Source organism: Haliotis rufescens, unplaced genomic scaffold (genome assembly GCF_023055435.1).
Source record: "Haliotis rufescens isolate VD_foot unplaced genomic scaffold, xgHalRufe1.0.p SCAF_21, whole genome shotgun sequence".
Classification (NCBI taxonomy): Eukaryota; Metazoa; Mollusca; class Gastropoda; order Lepetellida; family Haliotidae; genus Haliotis; species Haliotis rufescens.
The window spans coordinates 14,007,320-14,020,123 of NW_025963902.1; the positions used below are offsets into that span (position 1 = coordinate 14,007,320).

The 12,804-nt window shown below is 44.7% G+C and overlaps 1 protein-coding gene across 1 annotated transcript in view; it reads right to left on the bottom strand.

Moving 5' to 3' along the window:
* Nucleotides 1-10,470: 10,470 nt before the first annotated feature.
* Nucleotides 10,471-12,804, bottom strand: part of LOC124152991 (early nodulin-75-like) — a 10,016-nt gene continuing 7,682 nt past the window's right edge. Inside the window, exon 2 of the mRNA XM_046526083.2 lies at nucleotides 10,471-12,542. Within this exon, the coding sequence (XP_046382039.2) occupies nucleotides 10,471-12,542 (2,072 nt within the window). The remainder of the gene's footprint in view (nucleotides 12,543-12,804) is intronic.

Below are 12,804 nucleotides of genomic sequence, written 5' to 3' on the forward strand. Positions count from 1 at the left end.
TGTGTTAATTTGCAAAAGGTTAAGATAAAAGTAAGTTAAACATTAAAATATTGAAAAACAGACTCCATGTCCCTTATGGGCCACCGTACATGGGTGATCTGAATCGCCACAACCAACTCTGGGGTGGTACAAACACTAACACTAAAGGTAAAATACCTGAAGATTTCATCTCCAATAATGGCCTATGTATATTTAATGATGACTCAAGCACTTATCTGCATCCTGCAACTGGGACCTATTCTTCTCTCGATTTGTCACTAACTGATTCTACCCTTTCTTAAAGAATTTGAATGGTCAGTCCACACTGACCTCTGTGGACCTGACCATTTCCCAAATATCATTGAAACAATAAATCCATCTGATATTCCACCTCCAACAAGACGGAATTTAACAAATGCAAACTGGCCTTTATTTCAAACATTATGCACAAACAAAATAAATCCTGATTGTTTCAGAGATGTGGCTGATCCTTTTCACCTTTTTTTCTGACGTTTAAAATGAAATTTCCAAAGAATGTATTCCAAAGTCCATATATTCGTAAACCATGGTTCAAAACTGATTGTAAACACGCTAGGAAAGCTAGGAAAAAAGGCAGAAAAATATTTCCTAAACCACCCAACTGTCCATAACTTAAATAAATTTAAAATATTAAACGCAAAAGCTCTTCGTACGTTAAAACAGAATAAACAACAATCATGGCGAAACTATTTTTCGAAAATAAATTCCAGAACAAATATGTCTAAGATTTGGAATATGGTGCAAAGAATTAAAGGTAAAGGTTCTAAATCTAGTGTTCACCATCTTAAGGATGGTGACACTTTATTAACTGCTAAATCTGATATATAGCAAGTAAATTTGGAGAAACCTTAGCTAAACAGTCATCCTCATCAAATTATACCCCAAAATTTCAGAAAGTTAAATAACAAGATGAAAGAATTAAAACTAATTTTAATTCTGATAATGGCGAGGATTATAATGAATTTTTTTCCATTCATGAGCTGCATATCGCCTTAGGGTAAGCTCATGATACTGCTACAGGTTCTGATAATATCCATTGGCAGTTACTAAAACATTTACCTGATTCCTGTTTAGAGACATTTTTAACTGTGTTTGATGATATATGGAAAACGGGTAATTTTCCTTCATCGTGGCGAAATGCTGTCATAATTCCCAACCCAAAACCTGGCCGTGATCATACTGATCCTTCTAACTATGGGCCATTATCACTTAACAGCTGTGTTTGCAAAACCATGGAAAGAATGGTAAATAACAGCCTTATGTGGTATTTTGGAAACCAATACTCTTTAAACAAATGTTCATTGTGGTTTTAGAAAAAAGTACCGTTGACCTCTTGGTTAGACTGGAGACTATTGTGAAAAATGCTATCATAAAATAAACAACATGCGGTATCAATATTTTTCGATTGAGAAAAAGCTGACCTGGAAACATTGAAGTTTAAAAGATCTTCATGAAATCGGATTGAGAGGGCGTTTGCCTTATTTTTATCTCAGTTTTTAACACATAGACATTTCCATGTTCGTGAGGGATCCAACTGGGTGTCCCACAAGGTAACATATTATCGGTAACTTTGTTTAGCATAACAATTAAAAGTTTATCTAAGGTTTTAAATGACTGTTGACGGGTCTTTGTTTGTCGATGACTTAAATGTATCATGTCGAGGAAGAAGTATGCACACGATTAAGAGACAGTTGGAACTTTGTCTAAATAAAATCAATGCCTGGGCAGAGCAGAAACGACTTTAAGTTTTCTAAATCTGAAACAAATTGCATTCATTTCTGTCGAAAATATAAACCTCATAGGGACCCAGAATTACATCTAGCTGGAACTTTCAATTAAAGTTGTAAAGTGAGCTAATTTTTTATGTATAATTCTTTATCATCATCTTACTTTCTTACTACATATTAAATATTTGAAAGCTAAATGTCTGAAGGCGCTGAATGGCGCCTCACTCTGGCAGTGTGGTTTCGAATCCCGGATGGGATTCAACCTAAAAAGGTACGAGAATCTGCACTTTACTAAGAATGTTTTATCCCAACTATAACATTTGTTACGTTTGACCACTTTCTTGGCATCGTGTGTTCATATACATGTGTGAGATCAGGTTTTGTCTTCCGAAGTCATAGTGCAGAAGTATTGCTATTAGCGGCGTAATACGATACGCATTCATTCACTCACTGATATTTTCCCCATTTTCACAAACACTGATATAACACTGATCCGTAAATGATGCTTCTAGTATAAAAACGTGGTTTACTCCACACACACAAATGCCATGGAATCTCTTGCTTATTTTCACATAATATATAGTTTTTGAGTTTCTGGCATTATATTTTAAACAGCATACTGACTTCATCAACATAGTTTTCATTTATTAACGCGTTCATCATGTAATATCGCAGTGATATATACTGAACCAAATTAAAAACTTCACAATCCTAAAATTTTAACATTTTGACCAGTTATCATTGTTGGCGACTTATTGTGTATTTTAACAGTAATGGCCACGTATCGTCTTCAGATAACACCCGTTTTTGTGCAGGTGAATCGATCAAAATCATGTGCACAGCACTATAGTGGCAAAAGTGTTTTTTCACGTGCAACTGGTCACGTGGCCATTATACCGCACGTGTTTTCAGCCATACTTGTTAGCAGTCATTAACAAAAAAAGAAAAACACAAGAAAACAAAAGTCTTTACGGCCATTTGTCATGTCACGCCTTTCAAATGTGCAACATGAACGTGCCATCGGCATGTTGCAGGCGGGAACGTCCGTAACTGAAGTCGCAAGGACGATGGGTTGTAGTCGACGGACTGTTTATGATTTACAGACGCGTCTACAGCAAACGGGTACCACCGCTGATCGCCCTCGGCAAGGTCGACCAAGTGTGACGTCACATGCAGAGGATCGTCAGATTGTCTTACGTCACCTCCGTAACCGATTTTTGACGGCTACATCAACCAGAAAGGAACTGTTTAGGGGTAGACTGAGTGCGCAAACTGTTCGAAACCGTCTGAGAACTGCTCACCTTCAAGCACGACGGCCATACTGCGGGCCGATTCTGACTCAATTACACAGACGTCAACGTCAATTGGTGGGCACAGCGACACTTACGATGGTCTCGATGGAGGAATGGAATCAAGTCGTTTTCAGTGATGAATCCCGATTTAATCTTCGATTTGCTGATGGTAGGGCGAGGGTGTGGAGGCGCCGTCATGAACGTTACGCCCAGTGTTGTGTACAGGGTGTTGACAGATTTCGAGGCGGAAGTGTCATGGTGTGGGGTGCTTTCTGTGGCAATGCACGTTCCAGGCTTCGTGTCATCCGTGGCAGCCTCAACGCTGCTGCTTACCGCGACCAGGTACTGGCACAAGAACTTCTGCCTTTTATGGCAGCACATAGACCCGGTTTGATCTTCCAACACGACAATGCCAGACCCCACACAGCAATTTTGACAAGGAATTTCCTTCAGAATGCGGGAGTCAACGTCATGGACTGGCCGTCAAGGTCTTCCGACCTCAACCCCATCGAACACGTCTGGGATGCTCTTGGCAGAAGTCTGCGCACTCTCCAGAACCAACAACAGAATTTGCAAGATCTTGGCACCATTTTGCAGCAACAATGGCGTCGTCTTCCCAATCATGTGTTCACAAGCATCACAAGGTCCATGCAGAGGCGTTGTGTGGCAGTTGTCAACGCACATGGTGGCCACACACGCTACTGAACTTCTGTGCCATCAGATTCTCGTGCTTGGGACTTATGTTTTAAACTGTTGATGTTATTACCGAATACCGTAGGTGCTTGGAACAAATTATGGTTACCACCGTTAATTAAAATCCTTCTTTGGTCATTAATGATTAAAAATTACCTTCTCTGATACATTTGTCCGTTGTATATCATATATGGGATTACTTTTAAAAATGTGAAGTTTTTAATTTGACTCAGTATATGTGCGCTTTCCCCCCGTCATCTTTCCTGAATCTCCACATCGATCTCCTTAAATTAACGCCGCACTCAGCAATATTCCAGCTATATGACGGCGGTCAGTAAATAATCGAGTGTGAACCAGACAATCCAGTGATTGACATCATGAGCATCAACGCAATTGGGATCGATGACATGCATCAACAAGCCGATCCCGTTAGTCACGACAAGCATCACCTTTGACGGCAAGCATGGGTTGCTGAAGACCTATTCTGCACCGGATCTTCACGGGTCGCCAAAAATATGACATTTTTGTGAATCGTCAACGCCAGAGTATAACCAGTCTCGATTATCCGACGAAATAGATCCCTCTGGGCGCAAAAGGCAAATTAGTGGTGAAAATTACATGAATGGATCACTGAAAATCAGTGATGACATAAGGAGTTCGCGAACATGTCCGTTCACTTTATTAAAAGTTTCACCCTTAACACGTTGCTGTGCGGCAGCGTGGACGAACAAAGACAACACGTGTGGAGGACTGTGATAGGTTTCATAGTTCACTCCAATATACTACTTTTCATTTGCAGACGATAGTTTCTTCTCTTGATTGTTTGTCTAAGATTATTATGTCGCTTGTTGATATCTAACCACGGACCACAAACGATACATAACAAACAATGAATAATGAATGTGTTTGAACGCCACTTTTATGTTGTGTCAACTTACCAAGCGAAACATGACACCGTCGATGCCGTTTCCATGTACAAGTGATGACAGACTGATGATCATTATGAGGGCTAATCTTGGATTCGAACCCACGACAAGCGCGCCCTGGTTTAACAAAGGGACCACCGACCACATATCTCCGGCCACGTGGTACAGCAAGTTATCATCTGAGCTCACCTCGGAACCCATCTGCAACACTGACTTGAGCCAACAGATACGTTTTGTTTTGTTTGTTTGTTTGTTGTTTAACGCCGCCCGATCCCGTTAATCGCCTCTTACAACACGCCTAGTTGCCTTTTACGGCACGCATGGGTTGCTGAAGACCTATTCTACCCCGGATCTTCACGGGTCCCAACAGATACGTACCCATAGAGAACTTCTCCGACTTCACAACGGTCCATGTTTGTAATCCACTCACAACCTATAGCTAGACCAGTTTGTGTACATATTGATGTGGGATCTGGCTATACACAGAACAGGCATTGATTGAACGTTCTTAAATAGTGTTGAAAAGTATTTGATAAATATTGGTAATACAACAACGTTTGTCTCCAAACGACGAAGCGTTGTGAGTGAGTGAGTGAGTGAGTGAGTGAGTGAGTGAGTGAGTGAGTGAGTGAGTGAGTGAGTGAGTGAGTGAGTGAGTGAGTGAGTGAGTGGGTGGGTGGGTGGGTGGGTGAGTGAGTGAGTGAGTGAGTGAGTGAGTGAGTGAGTGAGTGACCAGACTTGGTCATGCACACGCTAACTGTCTGCTTCAAGATGCATGTAATTGTTTCCGGTATGTACAGTGAACCTTACTATCCAAATTACTGTAAGATCATAGTATGGAATCCTGGAAGGAGTAATGTCGTATTGTCGTTTTGTCGCCCCTCTCGCCCTTTTGCAAAACAAGCAAAAGTGTCAAAATTATTCAAAGCGCGACAATGCGACAACGCGACATTTTTTTGCCAATTGTCGCATTGTCGCGCTTTGAATAATATTTTATTATTCTTCTAAAGGGCGACAATACGACGACGCGACAATGCGACAAATGGTCAAGGGGAAAGGGAAAGTTGACTATTGGAAAATTGACGTCATCTCGCTTGTCCTACAGTCTAAAATACTCTAAATATGAAACAGGTGAGGCGGTATCACTGATCTCCTTTATTTCTAGTTCAGGTGGGTAAATCAGTGGAGGTGAGGTGAATTGGGTTTAACGTCGCGTCCAAGATTATTGCACTTACATAGCGGCGTGTGCATGCGTGTGTGTGTGTGTGTGTGGCTGCTTGTACTAGTCCAGACTAATAGTGCTAGCCCACTGAGATACCATGCCGCAGTTTAACATGAATGCCGAGTGCCAGACAGGGTAACAACAAGTACCATCTTTTGGTATGACGCGGCCGGGGATCGAACCGACAATACGACGACGCGACAATGCGACAAATGGTCAAATGGCGCATTGTCGCGCTATGGTTAATTTTGACACTTTTTTCTGGTTTTTGTAAGAGTGAAAATGCGGCGATGGCACAACGCGAAAATGTCCCTTCTAGGATTCCATACAATAACGATAACTTCAATTTTCTCTTCATGTTGAGAAATATTCCAAAAGCTTCAGACTCTGGAGTCTACATTTCACAACTTTTGAGGTACAACCGAGCGTGCTCTGTCTCCGAAGATTTCAAAGAGCTTCAAACGACACTAACTCAAAAGGCCTTTGTAAACTTCCAAAATGTTCCATGGAAGACATGTGGAAGACATTTGAAAAAGTTGAGGCATCAGTGATGCACCAGTCTGATGCAATTCCCTATTTGGAATTGTACCATATGTTCCCGAGGTTTTTTTCAGATGTACAGTTGACTAGCCTTTGCATGTGTTTGTGACGGGTGCAACCGGTGGGCAGGATACGCTCACCTTTTGTATCATCACTATTTTATAGTGATTAATAAACGCATACTGATAAAGTCAGAATCGTACAATTTACTCTGCTTTTCGCAGACATTCCTTGTGAATATGGAAAGGGTTTTATAGCTTTTTTGTTGCTTGATGACACACAGAAATACACCTGTCGTACGACGGCAAATCATAAACACTCGAGTCTTGACAAGACGATCAAGTGATCTGTCATAACACAAAACACACAAGATGAGAATGAAATAAATAAGGCAATCGAAAGCTGTACTAATACAATATTTATAAATACATGAATAATAAATTAAGTGGTTTTTATGGCGCTGTAAAGCATCAATGATATCTTTTGACAGTTTGCCTACATGATGGTATTGTACGAAGATACAAGGCTCACATATATGGATGGATTTTATAGATATTTAAAATAACAATCTTCGCAAGTTACTATATTTTGATGCTAATGTGGCGTGTAAACATCCGGTCCGGTATACCACGGACAGTGATAGTATGATAGGAAACTTCTTTAATGTTCTAATGCCGATACACCGGTGAGGGCACTGTGTGGAATTTTCCAGTGGCTGGTTAGATTGTATGTATGGGGACAATAGCGTCTTTACGTCTCCCTCAAGCACTTCATCACATCGAAACCAGCTTTCATGTAGAGATCGCTCGTTATCCCTGATTTCCTGCCTAGCCCATCTCTGGAGCTTGAACGCACTCGCCGCTGGATGAATATATACTGAAAACGCACCAACACGAATCCATGAAAATATCATGATTGTTGGCAAAGAACAAGGAAAATACCCCATGTTAGGACTTATGGACGCTTCAAAACTGTTGTCAAGTTTGTTAGTCGTTGTGCGTCGTCGCTATAACGCAAAAGAGAACAGTACTCAAAAACACGAAAAATGCAAAGTGCCATTACCTTTTCGTGCAGAAATGGGGTATAAATGGATGGCATTCTAAGGCTACCCGCATAACCTCTGTAGCCGCGGAATAGCACTGAGGACGCAATGCCGAGATTGACACTTGAGGAACGTGAACGTGCCGTCATCCTTTCCTAAGCCCGACTCTGACCCTAAGGCACCGAAGTGCACGTCTACACGACAGAGACAATGGTTACTTCGACGCTGGCATGGCGTTCTCTTCTCTGACGAATCCAGATTTCATCTCAGGAACGCCGACGGACGTATACGGGTATGGCGCCGCCGTGGTGAACGTTGTCACGATGATCGTGTTGTGCAGACTGTTGATCGATGGGGCGGCGGAAGTGTGTTGGTTTGATGCGATATCAGTTTTCGGCACAGAACGCAGCTCCATGTATGCATAGATATTAATACAGCTTACTACAGGGACGCCATTTTTAAAACGTTACGTTGTCCTGTTTCCGTCAACGCCAAGAGCTGCATACTTTCCAACAGGACGCCGGAGCACATACAGCAGGTGCTTCTATGGACTTCCTGGCACAGAATAACGTACCTGTGATGCCATGGCCTGCATTATCTCCCGATCTATCGCCCATGGAGCACTTGCGGGACTACCTGGGACAGTGCATTGCACGTCAACCTCAAATCGCCAACGTAAGGGAGCTCGCACTTGTCCTGCAATGTGAGTGGCGTAGGACCACAAGCTTAAACGGTCCATGAGAGGGCGTTGTGAGGCATTGCACGTCAACCTCAAATCGCCAACGTAAGGGAGCTCGCACTTGTCCTGCAATGTGAGTGGCGTAGGACCACAAGCTGATACGGTCCATGAGAGGGCGTTGTGAGGCATTGCACGTCAAACGCAAATCGCCAACGTAAGGGAGCTCGCACTTGTCCTGCAATGTGAGTGGCGTAGGACCACAAGCTGATACGGTCCATGAGAGGGCGTTGTGAGACATACATTGCAGCACAGGAGTCTGTATCTAAAAATAGACGCCCCCATGCATATTCATGACCATCTCCACACGCGAGCCCAACCTCAAGATCCCTTGTCTTGCCAAATGAGCAACACAGATGGTCATGAATATGCATGAGGGCGTCTATTTTTAGATACAGACTCCTGTGATTGCCGCCAGGGGCGCTCATAACCGGTACTGACTTTGTCTTTGAACCCCTTGTGTGTTCCATTTCCTCTACGTTAAATTGTGTACTTTCCAATGACACTTGTCACCACTAACGTGGAACTAAGTTATCTGAGTGTGATTGCAGTGCACAGCCAACATATAAAATTTGGTTTAGCGTCAATTTCACCTTTTACCTCTGGTGCGTTTTTAATACGTTTCAGTATATATTATTTGATACTGACCACTGCCTTCATATTATATATTGCCATTGCATATTGTACTGCCCCTCTATTGTTTACAGTCATTGTAATTGCTGCGCAGTATTTTGTATTGATTTGTAAACTTCGCGAAATTTGTAATACATTTGTTGATTGGATACCGCTTGTTTGTTTTTGTTGGTTTCACACTCAATTCCTTTACGTCCAGATATCTGGGTTAACATTGTTTCAGTTTGGGAATCGACACTAACAATAATTACATGAGATATATCTTAAATAAAAGAAAAGCCTTTAATGCAGATTACATATGGCAATTGTTAATAATGACCAGTAATGTAATTCTACTTCAATTAGCTCATGCAAAGTTAGCAGATTTGAAAGTTAAAGAGGGGCATGTTCTCTGGATTTGACATACAGTAGGTATTCCGAACTACAAATCGGAAATACAGTCATACCTCGACGTACAATGTGTGAAGCCTATTTCTGATGTCCCCTGTCGTGATGTTGCTGGAATATCGCTAAAAGCGGCGTCAAACCATATCATTCTCTCACTTGTCCCACCATAAACTTAATTGGTTCGTCAGCAGTAAACGGCGTTAAACAACAAACAAACACATCCTGTTAATCGATAAAAAAACTCACTTTCTCTTCTCACATTTCCCTTAAAGGTCATACATATGTTGTTCCTATAAACAACTCTCTTCCAGAATACAATACCCGTGCAAATAGGAAATGATATGCGTTTTCAAAGGGTTATTTTTCAATAAACGTCATTTCATATACAAAGTTAAAGTGCAGATTAAGAAGACGCTATCTTTCCCTAAGCATTACTATGGAAACACCTTCGTCTCCTCTTCACAATCTCTCAAGGATTATGCTTGTATGAAACCATTGTAACAACCAGAAGAATATTTAACTGTATTACAAGGTAAATCTCTCAATAACTTCAATGTCAATAAATGTCGTAGAACCACGGATATTGATTCTGTTATTTGTATATGTACCAACTGCACCAACCAGGAGATTGAAGACGAGTTTCATGTTCTTTCATTTGTGAAAAATATAAAACGTTGAGATCAAAATTTCTATGTAATTTACACACAAAGACAATCAATTAATGGTCAATTTGTTGAAGTCCATTAACGAAGATGTTATCAAATCTTTAGCAATGTATATAAAACATTTATTTACACAAAGGTTGGTTTTCATATATTTGTTAAAACTAAACTGTGCTTTGGGCCATATGGCCTTACACACTGAATAAACTGTCTGTCTGTCTGAAACACCTAAAGATGAATTCGTCAGCCCTTTTACTATCTTGATAGAAAGGTGTATAAACTCTTTTAGTTTTGTAATGAAAGTGTTCAAATTTGTTTATTTTGCCAATTGGAATCTTTTTCTCATGTTTGTCAGGACTACTCTAGCACCGAGTAAAAAGGTAAAAACTGTCAAACTAACACTATTCACTCACCATGACGTTCCCGGCTGTGGCAAGTTCCCAGGTGTAACATCAATGACTACATCTGACACCATCTCGCAGTTACGTGACAAACTGTGTGGGTTGCGTGTGCAGCAAACATGTGCATGGTCATATATCACTGTTGCCGTAGTGGTCTTGTTTCAAACTGGTAACTGATCATGGAAAATAAATTATTTTTGCCATAGCTCGTTAGGTGATGAAAACCACAACGGCGACGATGATGCTGTGTGGAGCGGTGAGGTACGGTTAGGTGCGGTGAGGTGCAGTGAGGTGCGGTGAGGTATGGTGAGGTGCAGTGAGATAAGGGGAGGTGCGATGGGGCGCAGTGTGGAGCGGTGAGGTATGGTGAGGTGCGGTGAGGTACGGTGAGGTATGGTGAGGTGCACCGGGGTGCAGTGAGGTAAGGGGAGGTGCGATGGAGCGCAGTGTGGAGCGGTGAGGTATAGTGAGGTGCGGTGAGATGCAGTGAGGTAAGGGGAGGTGCGATGGGGCGCAGTGTGGAGCGGTGAGGTATGGTGAGGTGCGGTGAGGTAAGGGGAGGTGCGATGGGGCGCAGTGTGGGGCGGTGAGGTATGGTGAGGTGCAGTGAGGTAGGGGGAGGTGCGATGGGGCGCAGTGTGGAGCGGTGAGGTATGGTGAGGTGCGGTGAGATGCAGTGAGGTAAGGGGAGGTGCGATGGGGCGCACTGTGGAGCGGTGAGGTATGGTGAGGTGCAGTGAGATAAGGGGAGGTGCGATGGGGCGCAGTGTGGAGCGGTGAGGTATGGTGAGGTGCGGTGAGGTACGGTGAGGTATGGTGAGGTGCACCGGGGTGCAGTGAGGTAAGGGGAGGTGCGATGGAGCGCAGTGTGGAGCGGTGAGGTATAGTGAGGTGCGGTGAGATGCAGTGAGGTAAGGGGAGGTGCGATGGGGCGCAGTGTGGAGCGGTGAGGTATGGTGAGGTGCGGTGAGGTAAGGGGAGGTGCGATGGGGCGCAGTGTGGGGCGGTGAGGTATGGTGAGGTGCAGTGAGGTAGGGGGAGGTGCGATGGGGCGCAGTGTGGAGCGGTGAGGTATGGTGAGGTGCGGTGAGATGCAGTGAGGTAAGGGGAGGTGCGATGGGGCGCACTGTGGAGCGGTGAGGTATGGTGAGGTGCAGTGAGGTAAGGGGAGGTGCGATGGGGCGCAGTGTGGAGCGGTGAGGTATTGTGAGGTGCACCGAGGTGCAGTGAGGTAAGGGGAGGTGCGATTGGGCGCAGTGTGGAGCGGTGAGGTATGGTGAGGTGCGGTGAGGTACGGTGAGGTGCGGTGAGGTGCAGTGAGGTAAGGGGAGGTGCGATGGGGCGCAGTGTGGAGCGGTGAGGTCCGGTAAGGTGCACCGAGGTGCAGTGAGGTAAGGGGAGGTGCGATTGGGCGCAGTGTGGAGCGGTGAGGTATGGTGAGGTGCGGTGAGGTACGGTGAGGTGCGGTGAGGTGCAGTGAGGTAAGGGGAGGTGCGATGGGGCGCAGTATGGAGCGGTGAGGTATGGTGAGGTGCGGTGAGGTGCGGTGAGGTGCAGTGAGGTAAGGGGAGGTGCGATGGGGCGCAGTGTGGAGCGGTGAAGTGCGGTGAGGTGCGGTGAGGTACGGTGAGGTGCGGTGAGGTGCAGTGTGGAGCGGTGAGGTATGGTGAGGTGCACCGAGGTGCAGTGAGGTAAGGGGAGGTGCGATGGGGCGCAGTGTGGAGCGGTGAGGTATGGTGAGTTGCGGTGAGGTACGGTGAGGTACGGTGAGGTTCGGTGAGGTGCGGTTGGGCGCAGTGTGGAGCGGTGAGGTGCGTTTGGGCGGGGTGAGGTGCGGTGGGGTGCGGTGAGGTACGGTGGGGTGCGGTGAGGTACGGTGAGGTGCGTTGGGGCGCAGTGAGATTCGGTGAGGCGCGGTGAGGAGCGGTGAGGTGCGTTTGGGCGGGGTGAGGTGCGATGAGGTACGATAGGGTGTGGTGAGGTACGGTGAGGTGCCGTAGGGTGCGTCGGGGCGCAGTGAGATTCGATGGGGCGCGGTGAGGTGCGGTTTGGTGCGGTAAAGTGTGGTGAGGTGCGGTTTGGTGCGGTGAGGTGCGGTAAAGTGTGGTGAGGTGCGGTGAGGTGCGGTGAGGTGCGGTCGGGCGCGGTGGGGCGCGGTGCGATTCAGTGTGGTGATGAGGTTTGATTAGGTGAGGTGATGTGAGGTTAGGTGAGATGGCGACGTGAGGTGAGAAAGTGAGGTAAGGTAAAATGGGGTTTAACGCTGCTTTCAAAATTATTGCACTTATAAGTAATGTCCAAACACATCTGTGTGGTTGCTTGTACTTGTCTAATGTCCGTTTTTAAAGCGCTAGCCCACTAAGATAGCATGCCGCAGTTCAACATGAATACACAGACACAGTATACTGGCTCCGAGCCGACCAGTCCTTGTTTTAGCCCCTTAATGCTGATTGCCAGGCAGGGTAACAACAAGTACCGTATTTTAACGTCTTTTTATATCTCACGGCCCTGGAATCGAACAATCG